General features: G+C 37.8%; 1 protein-coding gene across 1 annotated transcript in view; it reads left to right on the top strand.

The window, feature by feature from the left end:
• The window catches only part of PDZRN4 (PDZ domain containing ring finger 4), a 398,606-nt gene extending 378,922 nt beyond the window's left edge, over positions 1-19,684 (top strand). The window contains exons 8-10 of the mRNA XM_061129809.1: positions 7,100-7,201; positions 11,420-11,536; positions 15,424-19,684. Of these exons, the coding sequence (XP_060985792.1) occupies positions 7,100-7,201; positions 11,420-11,536; positions 15,424-16,950 (1,746 nt within the window). The 3' untranslated portion in view covers positions 16,951-19,684. The remainder of the gene's footprint in view (positions 1-7,099; positions 7,202-11,419; positions 11,537-15,423) is intronic.
• Positions 19,685-20,793: the final 1,109 nt, after the last annotated feature.

Here is a 20,793-nt window from a genome sequence, read left to right as displayed (position 1 = left end):
TTTCGCTGCAGAAGAAAGAAAAAAAATGAAAGTGTTAGTTGCTCCATCATGTTCAATACTGCAACCCCATGGACAGTAGCCCACCAGGCTCCTCTGTCCATAGAATTCTCCAAGCAAGCATACTGCAGTGGGTTCCTGTTCAGTTCGGTTACACAGCTGTGTCTCACTCTTTGCGACCCTGTGGACTGCAGCCTGTCAGGCTCCTCTGTCCATGGAATTTTTCAGGCAAGAATACTGGAGTGAGTTGCCATTTCTTCCTCTAGGGACTGGAGTAGGTAACCATTTCTTTCTCCAGGAGATCTTCCTGACCCAGGGATAGAACCCTGGTCTCCTGCATTGCAGGTAGATTTTTCATCATCTGAGCAACGAGGGAAGCCGATCACACCTGTAAAACGAGAACTCAAATGACACACTGAAGAAGTTACAACTTGTTGATATATTCTGTAAAACTTTTAGTTGTTATCTCTATCAGTCCCATTTCTCCTTCTTAGATATGAACCCCTGAAAAATATTTCTTTTGATTCAATGCATTTGGATTCAATACTCTACCTGGAACCAGGGCTTTATTTTATTTTTTTTTTTTTTTAATTTATTTATTTTTATTATTATTATTTTTTTTTTCCAGTGGGTTTTGTCATACATTGATATGAATCAGCCATGGATTTACATGTATTCCCCATCCCGATCCCCCCTCCCACCTCCCTCTCCACCCGATTCCTCTGGGTCTTCCCAGTGCACCAGGCCCGAGCACTTGTCTCATGCATCCCACCTGGGCTGGTGATCTGTTTCACCATAGATAGTATACATGCTGTTCTTTTGAAATATCCCACCCTCACATTCTCCCACAAAGTTCAAAAGTCTGTTCTGTATTTCTGTGTCTCTTTTTCTGTTTTGCATATAGGGTTATCGTTATCACCTTTCTAAATTCCATATACATGTGTCAGTATGCTGTAATGTTCTTTATCTTTCTGGCTTACTTCACTCTGTATAATGGGCTCCAGCTTCATCCATCTCATTAGGACTGATTCAAATGAATTCTTTTTAATGGCTGAGTAATATTCCATGGTGTATATGTACCACAGCTTCCTTATCCATTCATCTGCTGATGGGCATCTAGGTTGCTTCCATGTCCTGGCTATTATAAACAGTGCTGCGATGAACATTGGGGTGCACGTGTCTCTTTCAGATCTGGTTTCCTCAGTGTGTATGCCCAGAAGTGGGATTGCTGGGTCATATGGCAGTTCTATTGAACCAGGGCTTTAAACTAAACAAGCTGTCATGGCAGCCTTTGGGGCACTCCCTGGGTCGTTAGGAAGACAGCTGTGTACACAGATGATGACAGTACAATGTGACATCGTTGTGAGAAAGTTGTGCCACACCAGAGGGCTGTCCTACTGAGCCTTTCCTTTCTTTAGGGGGACACTCACCAAATAATCACACCACTTCTCCATACTCTTTCCCTTCTCAAGTGAGAGGCCACAGAATTCCTTTTTCATCAGGGACCTTCTACTAAAGCTCCAATTAGGAAAGAACTGGAGAATATTCATCATCCCACTAGTTCTCAGGAAACTTCAAAAATATATCATTTCAACTCTAGTGAGCGCCTTTCTGGTTAAACAAAATGGGATACGTCTGTTACTGGATAATTCAGGGGCAGGAGAAGTTAATCAAGAAGTTAAGATTTAGCCTTGTCTGCTACTCTATTTTCAGTATCTTTTTCACATATACAAATAAATCAGGGGATGAAACACAGATATTCAGTAGAGAGAGTGACAGGATAGATGGAGGAGTAAAGTTTTAATTATGTATCCTCGTAAATAAAAAGCACATTATTTTAGTGTATCATCCGGATAACGAAGCTTCAAAAAATATTTCATTAGTATATGACTTATGAATCATTTTAAATGGGTTGTTTACCTTGTTAATATCTTCAATTAAGTAAACTGAAAAGAACGTAACCTTCCTTTGATGCTGAGGGTCACATCATACCCAGCAGTCACCACCCAATGCCATAATGGAGTAAAATGCTCAGTGACTGAAAGGTCTGGAAGATTGTGTGCCCCGATATTAAATGACCCTAGTTGGCTACTTTTTCTGTTGTATTGGGTCGGTGTTTTTTCATTTTCCTCATGCTGTTACCAGCTGTCACTTTTTCTTCTCACCTTCTACTCACCACACCCCATATTCAATATTGCAGCCTCACGGACTCCCTTCCTAGTTTCTAGCTCACCACATCCCAAATACAGTTAGTAAAATACAGTTAGATACACAATACACAAATACAATTAGTAAAATGACATCTGTTAGTTCTGCAGGTAGAGTTCAACAGATGTAGAGTACATGTGTTTCCATAGTTGCATACCATATGTTCCGACACTTCCTTATTTTTGGCTATATTGTGGGCAGTTAAAGTTATCAGATAAAAAATTTTCTGGATAATAAGGCATTCCGTAATGGAGCTGGTTCATTGAAACAGCAGCAGGATTGATAAAGTGCTGTGGTTTGCCTGATTAGTTTATATTCAGTGACAAATATGTCACATCTAATGAATAAACACCTGTCACATTAAAAAGCCTAGAATTCAATTCTATCTGCACACACAGGAAACAAAGAGTCTTAAGAGTGATAGTAAAATTATATTAAAGAAAACCGTGACAAAATTGTACTCATAAACAAATAGCTCCTGTGTGGCTGGTAAGGAGATTATGGGATACATTGTAATGAACAATTAATGACTCCTTTCCCAGGGAGATGAGAGGAGGAGAAAGAGAGGAAATCTTCTCATCCTTTAGCTTTCCTGGCTGGCTTTGATTTGAATGAGTCTTGTTAAAGCAATTGTGATTTTAATTTCCTGTTCACAATGACCTAAGTATAGTACTTCTATGGCTCTGCCCTCATTGTGTAGCTAAAATTTTCTAACTGTAGTGCTCCGTGGATGTGTTAGAGGACCTTCCTCAGTGGCATCACACACACACAAGGGTATTCACACAATCTTGACAGAAGGTAGGGATCATACAGAAGAGAAACTATGACCCAGCTTCATGAGGACACATTCTAGCTCTCTTGTGTGTTTTTTTTTTTTTTTAAGTGCTTGACAGTCTATTTGCTGTGCTATTGCTACAAACTGGTTGTATTAGATGTGTTCCCAGGAATTAATATGGGGAAGTCCTTTAACAAAATTGTAGTGTTGAGCCACAGAGAAAAACTAAAGACACATACATGATTGGCTATCTAAAGGAAAGGGTGCTCTCGTCTCACGTTCTCTTTGGCATAGTAAGCATATAGAATTCCTTGTAAGTATATATCATTCTAATCTTGGCCAGAAAAGCCAGTCATGTTTGTAAGGATTATTCCCTGACAAAACCCTGCAAAAGCTCAAAACAGTGGAACCTGATTAGTTCCTCTAATTAGAACCTCTAATCAGGTCTTTCTTTCTCTGCCCTAAACTGGTCCTTAGCATGTCTTCCTACTCTTACTTGCTCTTTTTGGATAACTATTTTCCTTCTATTTCTCTTTATTTCACTTCTGTATCTCTATGCTTCCTTTGCCTTCTTTTTCACAGTAAAATATCAATACATTCGACATAAATCTTTCCTTTTTGCCTAAGATTTTTGGGTTTTCAAATAAGAAATTTTACCACCTATAGTTGGTTGAATGCCAAGAGCTTTAGTTGCCTACCTGCCCATGGCACACTGACATGAAAAACCTAAAAATTGTCGTATTTAAACAAAAAAGAAGCTATATTGAGACACTTCTAGACTTCTAAGTTTTTACACATATTCGAATACTAAGTCACTTCAGTCATGTCTGACTCTTTGCTGCCCTATAGACTATAGCCTGTCAGGCTCCTTTGTCCATGGGGTTCAACACGCAAGAATAGTGGAGTGGGTTGCCACATCCTCCTCCAGGGAATCTTCCTGACCCAGGGATTGAACACTCATCTCTTACGTCTCCTGCTTTGGTAGGGAGGTTCTTTACTACTAGTGCCACCTGAGAGGCCACACATACACACACACACACTCATAGGCATGTACAGGAGATCAGGCCTAAAGTGGGATTTTGGCTGATTTCTCTTTGTAATTGCCACAAATCCCTTCTAAGCCAAGATAATATCCACTTTGAAACTAATGTTTACATATGCCCATGCACAAAAAATGAGACAGATGTATTATCTAGCAGGCTTTTTAAAAAATTTATAACAAAGTCACATATTGCCTTCTTCCTCTCTCTTTTCCCCTCTATTGTCTTGAAATGGAAGTCTTTCAGTAAATAGTGATGACTCCACTCCTCATCTATGTCCTCCCTTCGTTTCTGGCTCCTTCACCCTTTCTGTGTGGTGTTTTCAGGCATAGGAAGCTGTTTTCCCACAAGCAATCCTTCAGCTATGAGCCATCATTCATGAAACAAAGCAAATGAAGGTGGAAAGCTCTGTTTCCATTCCTCAAGTCTTTTCATTCCATGAGAAGAATCTTTGATGAAACCTATGGCTGCATTTTTTGTCTCAATATCTGAGTATCAAACTAATGTTCCAAGTACAATGGAATCTACTAACCAGGTGGCTAAGGTGACCTTTATTTTAAAAAAGAAATAAAAATTGCCTGTTAATGCTGGTTTTCTGTGGCAAACTTATTTCACTCCACCTATGATTCTGGATATAAACTGTTTCTACAACATATGATCTGTCCTCCCAAAATAAGGACACAATGCCCAAACTGAAGATCATAGCTCTGGTCATTATGAGTTCACAGAGGAGACAGAAGAATACCAACTATAAAGGAAATCAAACTCAGCCATAGTGTTTTTGATGACCCTCTAAGAATTAAAAATACATATGAGATAGATATCTCTTAAGGTAGAACCATGTTCACTATTGTGGATTTCATTGTTATGCATGAGTTTTAATATATTTGCCTTGTTTAGAAGAAAAGAATCTTTCTGAGGGACTAAAATATAAATAATCATAGTAATAATAATAGCAACAATAGCATTAATAGTAATATATACCAACGTTGTACATTTTCTGTATACGTCACTTATTTAAACCTTTTACATATATTAACCCATTTAATCCTGTAACATCCCCCTGAGAGAGACACTATTATCTGCAGTTTAATAGAGAAAAACATAATAGCAACATTAACATGAATGAAGAGTATTTAGATTAATGGTAAGTAAAATTTACATGAAGAATTTGGAAGTGAGAAAAAGTGAGAACTGCATTTCAAATTTTTCATAAAAGTTTAAGATAAATTGTGTGAGATCATCCAACTCATTCTCCTTAGGATCAATGCGCTTACAAAGGAGGGAAGAAGAAGACTAGATGCAAAAGAAGAAAGATAGACACATAGATGCATCACAGATACACTATAAGAATTACTATAAAAGGGGTGCAAGTCCTCAAAACTCAAAGAAAGTAAAACTTTTCATATTATTATTTTTAAACTACACACGAGGGATGGGGGGTAGTAATCCTCCATTACCAATTTATGTTTATTTAAAGGAAAAAAGGCCTTGGACCCAATACAGAAATAGCTTTTCATATATATATTTACAAGAAAAAAGAAAACTACAACATATCCTTCTGGGTCATTAGTCCCCAGTTTGGAATCAAAGTTTTGTTTTTGTTTTTTCTAATTTGATAAATTTTATTTGGAAATTGCAAAAAGAAAAGAAAATAGATTTGAAAATTATAAAAGCTGAATTTCCTGTCCACACACACAAGTGAAAAACTGAGGAGCTATTCATTTGATTACAGTAAGAAAATACAGCATGTGGTTGTGTGATTTTTCCCTTCTTTGACTATTATTGTCTGCTTCCTTCATACTAAATATGAGTCTATAAGGATCATTGATTGTGGTGCACAGATGAGATTCCTGAGCTTGTCTTCAAATAATTATGTCTGTCTTCATGAGTCAGCCAGAATCCCAGAGACCCACAAGGCGAAAACCTCAGGAGTCCACTTCATGCTTTTAAGAAGAAATTCTCAATGAAAGATGTTAGATTAATTATTGAAAATAGTGGTCAGTGCAGCCACATTTTGTTTAATTTATTGACATAATTAATACTTATTTTAGACAGAATTACTTGACCTCTTCAATTGAAATTTCTTTCCACTTTCTTTGATTATGTGTTATGGGTCAAAAATCTCATTGTCTGTATGGAATGGAATGATTATAAAGTAAAATAAATTTATAAAGGGCAAAGAAAAAATACATCAATAAGAGCTAAATACCTTTGAACATGAAAATGTAGCTTAAAATGCAAATTTTAGGAACCTTATTTTCTCTGTAGCACTTAGAAAAAAAAATGGTACATTTCAAACACTACTAGAATCTATTGTTTTTAATAAAAAAAATTTACTCAAGCTTGGCTTCTTTCATAAGGATTCCTATTAAACAAAACATTTACTTTTTTCTAAATTTAAGTATATTTAAGAGCTGAACCTTATTTCATTAGTTTTGTTGTTTTAGCGAAGCAGATAATTCTGAGAAAGACGCTGGAGTAGACGAGGATATTACCGATGAGCTTGTTCTCGTTTGATGCGTTAAGCATCAAAAGATATCCAGAGAGTGATTTGGGGCAACTGAGTCAGACCCACATGCAAATATGAGATGATTAAATGAAAATGCAAGCAGCAGCGTCCCGGGAGCATCACCCGGTGAGAGATAACACGGCGGCTCTCTAATTGGCTCACAGCGAGCGCGCAGGATGACGGATTTCAGTTGTGGTATTGCTGGGCCTGCTTTCCCCAGCACCATTATCTCAGAGTGACACTTCCATTACTCTGAGCGGAGAAAGATGAACGTCACCTGTCAGGGGCTGGTTAATTGTGTTGCTAGATGTATGTTGCCAGGGCGCAGGTTGGACATTTATGAACATAACTGCTTCCTCTGATGTCCGCCATCCTTCAGGGATCGATATGCCTCTTACAGTAAGCGCGTAATTGAGTGAAGGCACTTACCACCGAGGGGCTGAAGACGAGCCCATTGTGTGAGCTTCATTGTCCATACATTTACCATAAATGAGCTGATATTTGCCATTTATTGTGTGCAGCATTGTGGAAATGGAAACTAATGCGCCACTTTCATTTGTTTTCTAGATAAATGGGGAAGACGTCCAGGATCGCGAGGCGGCGGTGGCCCAGCTGTCTAGCGATGAGTGCCGGAGAATCCTGCTGCTGGTTGCGAGGCCAGAGAGTCAGGTCAGAACACAGAGCAAAAGCCTTGGACTGAACCTTAGGTTCATTGTCTGCTATTCCACATCAGATCAGTGCCACAGTTATTTGTAAAACCAGGCATACAAAACAGAATCCAGTCATTTCCAATTTGCCAACTTTATCAAAACAATTATAAGTAAAGACTCCTTAATATTGCTCCACATAAAGGCAGCTAAACAACTTATTTTTTAAAAGAAACACAAAATTGTATAATTACTCTCAACTTCCACTTGCCAGTTATTTAAAATTAATTCATAAATGAAAAATGATTGACCTTACGTGATATTTAATTCTGTGTGCATCCCTGCTTTAGGTTGTCATCTAAAAATACTTAATTGGCATATTAAGGTATCTTAAAAGAATCTCTAATGAGAGAAACATTAGCATATCTAGCTATCAACTCAAATCTTTTTAGAGTGCCTTTATCAAATAAAATACCTTAGGTAGCACGATGTGGTTCCATGTATAGTAGATGAATTTTTTCCAAGTTTAGCATGACAGACACATCTGTCTGGCCCAAACCAAAAACTGAGAGCTTCTAAGGAATTTTTTTTATATCTTTACAGAGGGAGATGTCATGAAAGTAAAGGAGAGGTAATGGTGGAAGAAAAGTACTATCGGTACTTCTTTTTATGTCCTTTTATCCCCCACCACAATGCAGGAAGGACCTTACATTGTCACCATTCTATCTTTCTGTCAGTAGTTTGAGTGAAGTTGGTTATATCACCATTTGTCTTTTAGGTTATTGATCTGATATTTTTCAGACTCAGTAACTACATCCTATCTATAAATTACATTGAGTAAGTGTATTTCAGTGTCAGACTGAATCCTGACTCAAATATAGTGGTTATAAAAGATCACCCTTTCCGCATATATTTCCTTTATGCCCTTGACCATTCTAAATGGTTCCCATAAAGCCTGCCATAGCCCAGGGCAGACTGAAGTTGCACACCTGAGGTCTTGGGAGTGGGGTTGGACAGGCTGCAACTGGCTGGGCTGCCTATGCGAGAGTGAATTATTAAAATACATATGAAATTGCACTAATTACTTGGAAATTTGGCAAACCAGTTAATCTCAATGACCCCATTTTCTCGAAAAAGAATAGAGAGGCTAAATACATATTAGTGAAATTAATGGTAAATTGAAAAGAGCTCAATAGTCACCCTTTGTAGAAAAGAAATTTTGACTTTATCATGTGGTTTCCCTGCCTTTTCCATGTAACTGCTAGACAACCTCATTAATTTAGAATTAAAGCATTTCCTTTACTATGCCATATAACAGCTATAATGTACTGTGGAAAGAAGAGAAGTTAATAGCAGAAGACCAGATCCTGTTCATCTTTGATAGCTTAAATATTCTCAGTAGAACCAGTGGTGGTTTTGAATAACTGACTACACTCCTAACCCAAGAGTTAATGTTGGAGGATGAATTTTCAAACAATACTTTCCACAATTGATAAAAGATGGTCATCTGACTATGAAGGATACCATCCTGTCTGACAAAAGTAGGATCTTCCTTAGCCCCTTGATCCTGAAGATAATGCCACTGATCCTAAAAATAATGACATTGGAATGAACTGATTGCCTTTAGAAAACCAGATTTCTAGAAAAATAAGGAAAGAAAATGCATTGTAACACTATACTTTAAAATGTAATTTAAGCATTACATGCTATAAAGTGGCAAAAGCAACACAAAACAAAACTTGTATTTACATCACCATATTTTCCCATCAGTTTCAATGTATTTCATTATTGCATTTTTGTGTGTAAGTTTTATTTAGAGAGAGTATGGAAGTTTATGTGTCGTTTTTCTACCCTTAAAAAAAAAATGTTTCAAATACTCTCAGAAATGATCTACAGAGTTGCTGGGGGCAGTATTGTGCAACCATGCAATATTTTTAAATAACTCATTTCTTTCATTCCCTGTCAACTTACTTTCATTTTCTGCCCATTTTCTTCCTTAGACCATTAAAGATATTGCTATTTTGTCCTATTCCCCTTGGGACACTGGGTGAGAACAGGCTCTTGTAAGAACTATAGAGAACTTTTGAGATAGTGCAGGTTGTTCCTTTCTTTGAGATACCACGAGTGCAGACAGATCCCCCTGTATAATCATGACTATGCTCAGCTCCAGGGAAAAGTCAGTCTGCCAGAGCACTGGACTCAGACTGCCGTATTTATGTCAGTCTGTCAATGTGACAGGGAAGGGAGATGAGCCAGAAGAATCTCTCCTGACTTAGTGTGTTGTGTATTCCTCCAGCCTAAAGGGACGCCTTATCAAAGCAGACGGACACTTACCACCCATGGCAACTCAGGGATCTGTGGGGTTAGCTAACAAGAAAAGGCTTATAGGGAACTGTTAATTTCTATCATTTGTTCTGTTTGTCTTCCCCACCCCTTCATTTCAATTTCAAAAGATTCTGTTTTATCATTCACTGTATCAATGTTGGCAAATATTTTATTTTGACCTGATTAAAGAAACATTCCTTGGTATGCTTATAAAAAATAAACAGTTCTGGCTTTAAGTAATTTCTTTTGGAGTCTGGCATTTGCAACTTCATGAAACTTAAAAGGGATTAAAAATATGAAACTTGAACAATTATGAATTGGACTGAATTTAAATTTTTAGTCAGCTTAATTTTCATAGCTCATCTGCATATCAAAGTCACTGGGGTGGAACTTGGTCAAGTTATTCAGGCCAAGTTGAAATAAATGAGGATGAATAAATGCATTGATGCTTTTGACCCAGTCAAGTTTGAGATAATTTAAGGTCTAGGTAGCCTTTACTAAATAAAAAAGAAACCTATGATTGCCTTCTTTTAATGAATATGATGCATATACACTAATGCCTCTTCTGATGCAATTTAATGTTTTCTCAGGGATTCCCAGGTGACTCAGTGATAAATTAAAAAATCTGCCTACCAATGCAGGAGACATGGGCTCGATCCCTGGGTCAGGGAGTTCCCTTGCAGGAGGGCATGGCAACCCACTCCAGTATTCTTGCCTGGAAAATCCCATGGGTAGAGAAGCCTGGCAGGCTACAGTCTGTAGGGGTCACAAAGAGTTGGACACAACTGAGCATGCACACAGGTTTATTTGTGTTTAAGTTTTAGAAGTTCAGCTGTCTTAAAGACAAGCTTGTTTTATGTGTTTGTTTGGTGCTTAAGCATTAGTCTGGTAGTGAAAACATCTCCCACTCTTGTTAATTTTGACTCACTAGAAAACTGCTGTTCCACTGTAACACAGAGTAAAGAAGAACTTTGACAATTATCCGGTTAATTCAATCAGTACAGACAGCTAATTTATGTAATCCAGCTCCAAAAACCCACTTTGAGGCAAATTATCTGTACTGACTGTCAACACTTATCATATTAACAAGATAACCATGAGTTTTCCACTTCCCTTTGTATTAAGAAGCCAAAAGGATTTGCTTGGTTTAGTTTGTGTAAGACTCCCACAAGAATATCTGCCTTCAGCACCCACAGACAAAACCCTGCATGCTTCCACTGCTCCCTCACCCTTATGTGCAACATTTAAGGTCTTTTTCCCTGGAATTGGGTCTGAGAAATGAATCACAATAGTTATACCATAGAACCACTTTGTTTTTGAGAATACCTTGGAATTTTCCTTTTTTTCAGATAAAATAAAAGTGTGTATTTGTGGCAAGGAGTCATCTTGTTAACTTGAAAGTCATCCACCTCAAAATCAAAAACAGAGTGAGGGTAGCAAGTGTGTGTGTGTGTGTGTGTGTATGTGTGTGTGTGTGTATTGAGAGGTGCATTTGGTATGGAGTTGCTTTGGGGTTGTTGTTAAGGAAAAAGGCCCTATTGTCTCAGCCCTATTAGTACACTGCAGTTCTTTAGCACGGGGACTGTCGGAGGTAATGAGCGTGACAGATGTGGATTATGCAGCATGCTTTTCATACATTTTGAAAGACGGTAATGTTCTGTGCTGTGAGATCCACTCAGTTATGAGAGAAAATCTGTAGTTCTGTTTTAGGAAAAGATAAAAAGCATATGAGCCCAATTTTTTTTTTTTTTTAATCACCTTTTCTTCCTTCTGAGAGGTGAACTATAGGAGGCTGGTATTTTGAAGAGAATCATTATGATAAAAGGAACTAGTCAGGCGTCACCATTTAAGTTTACCCTATTTTAGCATGAGTCCTCACTAACAGAATAAAATGTACTAATGTATTCTTATGTAGGTGGATGAAGGCTGGCTGGAAGATGAAAGGAATGAATTCTTAGAGGAGTTAAACTTGGCGATGTTGGAAGAACAGCATAATGAAGCAATGCAGCGCACTGCCGATGAGGTGGAGCAGGTAGGACCGCGATCTGAACTCCATCATTGGAAAGGATGCTATTCTTCCTTAAATGCATAATCTTAAATGAAAGTTTTTTAAAAAATCAAAGAGTTTTAGTGAATATCTCTGTGATGGTAATTTCTGAAGGCAAAAGATCATCTCAAATGAATACAATTTTTTCTATTAAGAATATTTTTAGTTTGGGAAGCTTAGGGACCATTATGGAGGGCACAGTAGTATTCAGGTGCTGACTCAGGTACCGTTCAATGTAATTCAGAAATTTAATAGTAAAAGTATATTTTGCCTCTCAGTATACCAGCTGGAGATAAACTGTATCTCATGAGGTAACCCCTCCTCCCCAAAAAGTATTTTTTTTTAGTTTTGAAATATCAGTGTAGATATTTGAATATCTACTTGAGGAAGATGGTGACATGATTAAGCCATTGATCTTATTTGGATATTTGGTATCATGATTACACTGAATTACGAGTAGTTAGTCTTGAGATTATTGACATTATTTTGTCTTAAGGTCACATATTCATTCAACAAAAAATTCTGAGCCCCTGATATATTTCAAGTACCACATTTGATCCTGAGAATACAAACAAAATGAGCAAAATCCCTTCCTTTAAGTAATTCATAACTGATGAATGATCAAAGTGTGGTTTGTGGCAAACTGAGCCTTAGGAATCTTTTCATTTTTGTTGTCATGATTTTTTACTAGATAAAATTAAGATCAATATAGCCTAGATTTTTTGTCAGATTCATGTCATTCATTTCCCTGATATAACTGTATTAACACTCTGCTCTCAATTTTCTGATTGTTTAATTATCATCCTATTCTCAACATTAATTGTTAACTAACCCTAAAAGATAATTATTTTTAAAAGTCCTGACAGTTAGGCTTAGAACATAAAACACAAATATCCTATTACGTTACCAAGCTGAATGATGAGATACAGTGACATGCTGGCATCCCATAACAGAGGTGTGTGTGTGTGTGTGTGTGTGTGTGCACGATCACTAATATCAGTGCATATATTAATAATTAGGTTGCAAACTACAGTTGACAGAACCATATGTGCTCACCATGGGTGTTCAGTGGCCACTTCACAAACAGTAGTTCATGCTCAAAAGCAATGCTGCTACTGTAGTGACTGCTTTTCAATATAAGGAGGACAGATTGAAATTTTTCTGTGTGACTTCAACACTGGCCACAAATAATGATATTTTTTTGGTGGCAGCTGCTGGTTATGAGCAAGAAAGTCCTTGCTCCAGGCTTTTTCTCTCTTAGATACAAAATGTGACCTGATACAGAATTGACAGGAGGATGTTGGAATAAAGAAAGAAGGGAGAAATCCTGTCCAGGTGAAGTGATATGGTGTCAGATGCTGCCTACTCATCAGACGTAATACAAATGCTAGGTCTTTTGAGGTAACACAAGATGTCCCTGAGGTTAGATTTTTACTGTGTAGAAATTTTTCTTCACCATGAGACTGAAAAATGATGAGAAATACAGAAATCTTTAAAAGTCCTTTGCCCTTATAAACAATAATACTACATTAGAAATGTCTTGGTAGAAACATTGCCTGTCACTATGATGATTCCATAGGGAAATGATAAATTATAGAGGAGCATTATATCAGAAACCAGGAATTTTAGTTTTCAGAATAGAAAACTCTTTTTATTTTCACATGTGCTTGTAAACCAGTAATAAAAGAAAGAGAAATGTGATTAAAAATTGCATATCCATATATAAAAGCTAAAATATACATCCATCTGAAAGTTTCACCTTACATGCTTTCCTTGGTCCTGTGACTGCTGTTGGCACACATTTTGTCAACAAATTTGTCTATCATTTATACTCCATAAGAAAAATATCACCTTCTTGTATTTTTCAGCTTACTCTTAGACAGGAGAAAATATAAGTATTGTGGTATACAAATGAAACTGTCCAATATCAGTAATACCCTCTGGGGATTTTATAGGGATTCCCTGGTGGTTCAGATGGTAAAGAGTCTGCCTGCAATGTGGGAGACCCAGGGTCGATCCCTGGGTCGGGAAGATTCACTAGAGAAAGAAATGGCAACACACGCCAATATTTTTGCCTGGGGGTTTTACGGCGCAGCGTGCAAGTGACACCACATTTGATGTCAGTGTCACCTTATAGCAAGGAATATAGAGATGTATCAAGTTTTCAATTATTGGTTGCAATTACTTCTGTAACTAATGTATGTACTTATGTATGTATTTATGTAGCTCACTAAGTCACTTCAGTTGTATCTTACTCTGTGCAACCCTATGGACTGAAGCCTGCCAGGCTCCTCTGTCCCTGGGATTCTCCAGACAAGAATACTGAAGTGGATGGCCACACCCTCCTCCAGGGAAACTTCCTGACCCATGGATCGAACCCACATCTCTTACATCTACCTGCACTGGCAAGCGGGTTCTTTACCACTAGTGCCTTATGTATAACATTCTTTTTTATCAATAAGACATTGTAAATCAATCATAGTATGTTCTCAACACATGAGGAAAAATATTTTATGGAAAGATTGAGAATCCTAAAATTAACATGATACATGGTCATGTTCTCCCTCCAGTTCATTATATTTTTTTTGCCATTACTTGATTGGACGAAAACAACAATGATCTGACACTTTCAAACCTGTTTTAGTTTTTATCACCTATCCTTTCTTTCTTTGACACTAACAGGCTTAATTATACCTAATTATATAATTCCTGCTAAAGGGGAAAATGTATATATGTATAAAAGTGAGTAAACTTAGACACAAGGAGAAAGCAATCTAGAAATTGTATTTGTAGACTTTTATAAGAGAAGTGATAGAATAAAGAGTAACTTTACACTATTCACAGAGAAACAACTAGATATGCATCTTCCTAGGACAGTGACAGTTAATTGTTCTGCATGAAAAGCCAAAAATTACCAGGGAGTGAAATTCACATATATATTTACATACATATCTGTTGTTTGACATTATGCCCTTGTCTGGAAATCAGTGCTGCTCAGATTTGAGGGGAACCATCATTTTACTCTCAGTAATATAAAACTAACTTCTGAAGGATATCACTGGCTAAGAATAGAAAAATCTTTTAAAGTAACCCAATGAGTCCTAAGACATTACTGTTGCTTTTGAGCAACATGATATGGAGATGCCTTGAAGTCAAAGTACATGTATGCAAGAATATAGCACCTTGGATGTAAAGAAATCCTATCTATGGAGGATGGCACTAGCCTCCTAGACTTCCTGCCTAAGAAGTTACATCGATCTGGGACTGTTTCCTTATCTATGGACAAAAGGTCTTGGACTCCTGTACTTATTCCTGAAATTTTGTGATATTTCATGTATTATCATCAGTGTATTACTAGATCCAATGAAGTTTCTTTTGAACTTGAGAAAAGTTCATGAAAAAAAGAAATAGTAACAAGTGATGTGGCTTCTGAACTCCAGACCTTCATTGCTGAAGACTTTTGGGATTCTGTCTGACTCATCCTTTTGTATGTTATCACCTCAGAAACTCATTAAGTCACCTCATTTATACAACTTCACTCCAGTTTCTCAACTAAAAGAGAGCCTAAGACAAGAATCACTTATTTTAAATCACTCATTGAATTTTAATTTAATTATTTTAATGTGTTCTGTTTTATTTATCTTCAAGAGAGTAGCATAGCCATATTCAAGCAGCTTTTGTTTTCTTTATTTTAGAGCAAAAAAAAAAAAAACCCACTGCCATCAGCCAATTGCCTTTATTTGTAAAACTGTTATGGATACTAAAATTAGGATAGCTTTCTAGGAGCTGAACTTTTGCCAAGAAGCATTGATTTTTCAAACATATTTTCAAAACAATTAACTTTCTTTCTTCTCTTAACTTTATTTTCCTAGCCAAAAAAACAAGAAGAAGAAGAAGGCACAACAGATACGGCAACATCCTCATCCAACAACCATGAGAAGGACAGTGGAGTGGGGCGCACAGACGAAAGCTTGCGGAATGACGAGAGCTCAGAGCAGGAGAATGCAACCGAGGATCCCAATGGCACATCTCTGAAAAGCAAAAGAGAGCTGGGGCAGAGCCAAGACACTCTGGGAAGCGTTGAACTTCAGTGCAATGAGAGTTTTGTGTCTGGTGAATACATTGACTCAGACTGTATTGGCAACCAAGATGAGGAGTGTGAAAGATTTCGGCAACTCTTGGAGCTCAAATGCAAGATAAGGAAGCATGGGGAGTATGACCTGTATTACTCAAGCAGCACAATAGAATGTAATCAGGGAGGACGAGAGGGAGTGGAGCACGAACTGCAGTTGCTTAATGAAGAACTGAGAAACATTGAACTTGAGTGCCAAACTATCATGCAGGCTCACAGGCTCCAGAAAGTGACAGACCAGTATGGAGATATCTGGGCATTGCATGATGGAGGATTCCGAAGTTATAACACCAGCATAGACACCCAGAGGGGAAAACTAGATGACATCCTTGAGCACCCAGAAAAGTCAGACAAAGACAGTTCCAGTGCTTACAACACAGCTGAAAGTTGCAGAAGCACTCCACTCACTGTGGACCGTTCCCCTGACAGTTCCCTTCCAAGAGTGATCAGCCTCACCAATAAGAAAAACCTGAGAAGCACAATGGCAGCCAACCAGTCCTCTTCCGGACAGAGCACTAAAGAGTCAACCTGCACCAAAGCCAAAACCTCTGAACAAGGCTGTGTCATTGAAGGCAAAGAGAAGACTTCAGAAAGCAGCAAGCTTTCTGATCCAGAGAAAACCAGCAGTGAACACATCCCTTATCTCTCCCCTTACCACAGCTCCTCCTATAGATATGCAAACATCCCAGCACACGCCAGGCATTATCAAAGCTACATGCAGTTAATTCAACAGAAGTCCGCAGTCGAGTACGCTCAGAGTCAGCTCAGCTTGGTGAGCGTGTGCAAGGAGTCTCAGAAGTGCTCAGAACCCAAGATGGAATGGAAGGTGAAAATCAGGAGCGATGGGACGCGGTACATCACCAAGAGACCCGTGCGGGACCGCATTCTAAAGGAGCGTGCCTTAAAGATCAAGGAGGAACGGAGTGGCATGACCACGGACGATGACACCATGAGCGAGATGAAGATGGGGCGCTACTGGAGCAAAGAGGAGAGGAAGCAACACCTGGTCCGGGCCAAGGAGCAGCGGCGCCGCCGAGAGTTCATGATGCGGAGCCGGCTGGAGTGTCTCAAGGAGAGTCCCCAGAGCGGCAGTGAGGGCAAGAAGGAGGTCAACATCATTGAACTGAGTCACAAAAAGATGATGAAGAAGAGAAACAAGAAAATTTTGGACAACTGGATGACAATCCAAGAATTGATGACCCATGGGGCCAAGTCCCCTGATGGTACACAAGTTCCTAATGCCTTTTTGTCTGTCACCACGGTATGACCCAATGGATGGAATGCAGCTGATTTTCAGAGGGTGCTACCAGTTTGGGTAGACGATGCTTGCCTCGTTCAATGTGGCATTTTTATATATATTTTGTGACTCTTTATAGTTTAAATTTTTTGTAAGCAAAAATACCTGCTAATTTTTCATTTGTTTTTCATATATCGGTACTTCTTTTTGGCTGAGATTTTTTTCTTTGACTTGTGATATATTCATATTACTCATTTATATATAAAAACAAGCAAAAGGAAAGAAAACAAAAAAACTTGCACAAAAATACTGAGGAGCCAATTAACTTCCTATTTTAATGTACCTACTATAGATCTGGATTTATTTCTCTAGTTTACTTATTTTCAACTTTAATAACAACTCAATGCCAAAACATTTCTATGCTTGCTTCTTGACCTAATACATATGAAATCAAACCTGATGATAAATCATGTGCCACATCTTGTTTTACACATAAAAATCACCTCTTTTTAACATCCTGTTGTACATTTAACACATAAATGGCCATTATCTTTGTCTCAGTAAAGTGTAGGTGGACAATCTTCCTGTGGTATGTAGTGACACTGTTTATGTAGTTAGATAGTTGTGGTAATTGTGACAATAAAAGACAAATAAATTATTGATTATCCCTGAGAAAAGCTATCAAGGAGTGTTTTATTTCCATTGTTCCCTGTGGTTACCAGATATACATTAGTTACATATGTATACTCTTTAGAAGACTACTAATTGTGAATTATAAAATGTGTACATTTTCTATCCTATTTTCCAATAAATTGTCCTGAAATACTTCCCATAGATCATTGTGTCACATATTCTTACCAAGATTAAGTTATGTAGAGCATCTAAGAGTTGCTGTCTAAGCATTCAATAATCATGAGTTCATGCTCTCCTTGACTGCTACCCACATAAAGAAAAGCCAAGAGCAATTTAAGGGATGATATGGAGACAGAGGATCAGTAAGTAGCTGAGACTGTTCGTAAGGACACTGTTAGTCAGCCCAAACTGCCGTAACGACATACAATATAGGCTGTGTGGCTTAAACAACAGGAATTTCTCCCAGTTCTTGAGGCTGGAAGTCCAACATCAAGGCACCAACCAATTCAGCTCCTGATGAGGGCTCTCTTCCTGTTTTGTAAATGGCCTCCTTGCTTTGTCCTCACAGGGTAGAGAAAGAGAGGAAGCTGTTTGGTGTAACTTCTTTTAAGGACACTAATCCCGTCATGAGGGTCTCACCCTCATGACCTCATTTAAACCTAATTACCACCCAAAAGTCCCATTTTCAGCTACCATCACATTAAGACTTAGAGCTTCAACATATGGATTTGTCAGGGGGAGAGGCAGTTCAGTCCACAGCACCATGGGCATTTGTTTAGTTCATCCTTTGGAAAGAAATTCTTGGGAACTCTCTTTTCAGTAATTTTCAGCCTACTCAATTACACATGCCTTATTAAAAAGTGAGATTGTTAGATTATCAGATAGGATATTTGAGTCTAGCTTTTCATCATATAAACATCAACTATATCATATATCCATCACAATGCCTTCAAAGTGAAAGACCAGATCAATGTGTGTGTGAATTTGATCAAATTTTCATTCAACCCAAGAGATTGTTTTAACATAACAGAGACACAACATCTAAACATCTTTGAAGCTAATTTCCTGTTTAAAAACCCATAATGCCTCCTTACTAGCTCTTAAATCAAACTCTGATGCCCCAGCCTTATTTTCAAGGTTCTCCACTAACTTGCCCACCTTGCCTCCGGTGCCTCCTCTAGGTTTTCTCTGAGTTGTTCTGGCTTCTGAGCAACCTGCCCATTTTCGCTGAAGTTATCTAATGTTATTTACCCATTGGAGTTTCTGTGCCAAATATTACACCTCTCTTGGAGAGTAATCACATGTACATTTTCTCTTTGGAGCCTGTTTGGATGACACTGGGTTTTCTCTGCATTTTCACATACACTCTGATGTACCTGCAGTTTATTTTACCTTGAAGATTTTATCCTTCCATTATTTGGATCACATACACAGAACTTATTGTCTCCCTGCACAGAAATATAAAGTTCATGGAGTCTGGCCCTTGAGTCACCTTCTTTGTAAATCTCTCATAGGATGTCATTTAAACAATAATGAATGTTAGTTGAGTTAAATTATTTTATTCACTTATCTCACTTATTGGTCCTTTTGTTAGTGTTTTCCTTACTCGTCTACCAGTCTAAGTTCTTACCTTTTAAAGGGCTATTACATAGACAGAAAGAAATAAATCTTATTTACATATAATAAAAAGCTGGTCTCAAAAATTTTAAGATAGTGATAGTAATAGCAACTTAACTCAACTGAAAATTTCATCACTGCTAACTTTAATCCAGTCAATAGAACTACTCTGAGTGCACCTAGAGCTAAATTTTGATCAGATGGTTTTAAATAAGAATGCCTCTCTATCTTAAAAACTCAGTTTTTTCCTGATCTAATGCCTATGGTTATTGTTTATCCTCTTGATACACCTGGGTTTAAATATTCATTGAATTCAAATTACTCCTATAGATAAATGCATTTGGAACCAACATGTAGATATTTTCCAGAAGAAATATGTACACATCTGACAGAATGCAGTGTTTCCAAAGTTACCAGCTTACTTTATTTTTATTAAGGCCAAGTGTGCTTGCCAATTTTTTAAAACTGTGATGTTAGTGTTTTTCATGTCTGTGTTTATACAATTCTACAAATTGAGAAATGTCTTTTTAAAAAATCAGTGAAAATCTGAGAAGTGTTATGTTTTATCTTTCTACATAACATATCTTTGTGCTAAGCATGTTTTTTTTCTAGTAAATGAATAATAAACCTGCTGCTCAACAAAGAAAAACAATTGACTATATGTGAAATATTTTATTTTAGTTCAAAAGACGTATGTGACTGTGAAGAGGAAAAAATACTTTACTTGGGCTTACCTTTGAAATTCCATATTTTTTATTGACAGAAATTGGTGTTAGGATCCATATGTGAATGACCTAAGGAGGGGGAAATAATGGCGTTCCTTCACCGTGTATCGTGAAGAAGGCTATTGTTGCCACGTTATTTTGTGCAGACTGTCCCTTTAGGAGCACCCAACATGGCTTCCTCTAACATAACCTTTCCACAACTACATACTGATTTAATCCATGTCTTGCTACTATGTCTAAATCTTCCATCTAAACATATTTTTTTTTTTTTTCTATTGATCCAGGCTGGATTTATTTTTTTTTTTTTCTTCCAGTGGGTTTTGTCATACATTGATATGAATCAGCCATGGATTTACATGTATTCCCCATCCCGATCCCCCCTCCCACCTCCCTCTCCACCCGATTCCTCTGGGTCTTCCCAGTGCACCAGGCCCGAGCACTTGTCTCATGCATCCCACCTGGGCTGGTGATCTGTTTCACCATAGATAGTATACATGCTGTTCTTTTGAAACATCCCACCCTCACATTCTCCCACAAAGTTCAAAAGTCTGTTCTGTATTTCTGTGTCTCTTTTTCTGTTCTGCATATAGGGTTATCGTTATCACCTTTCTAAATTCCATATACATGTGTCAGTATGCTGTAATGTTCTTTATCTTTCTGGCTTACTTCACTCTGTATAAGGGGCTCCAGCTTCATCCATCTCATTAGGACTGGTTCAAATGAATTCTTTTTAATGGCTGAGTAATATTCCATGGTGTATATGTACCACAGCTTCCTTATCCATTCATCTGCTGATGGGCATCTAGGTTGCTTCCATGTCCTGGCTATTATAAACAGTGCTGCGATGAACATTGGGGTGCACGTGTCTCTTTCAGATCTGGTTTCCTCAGTGTGTATG

The sequence above is a fragment of the Dama dama genome, chromosome 3 (assembly GCF_033118175.1).
Source record: "Dama dama isolate Ldn47 chromosome 3, ASM3311817v1, whole genome shotgun sequence".
NCBI classification, from domain to species: Eukaryota; Metazoa; Chordata; class Mammalia; order Artiodactyla; family Cervidae; genus Dama; species Dama dama.
Note: the sequence above shows the minus strand (reverse complement) of the source record. Positions and strands in the feature narration are given on the sequence as shown.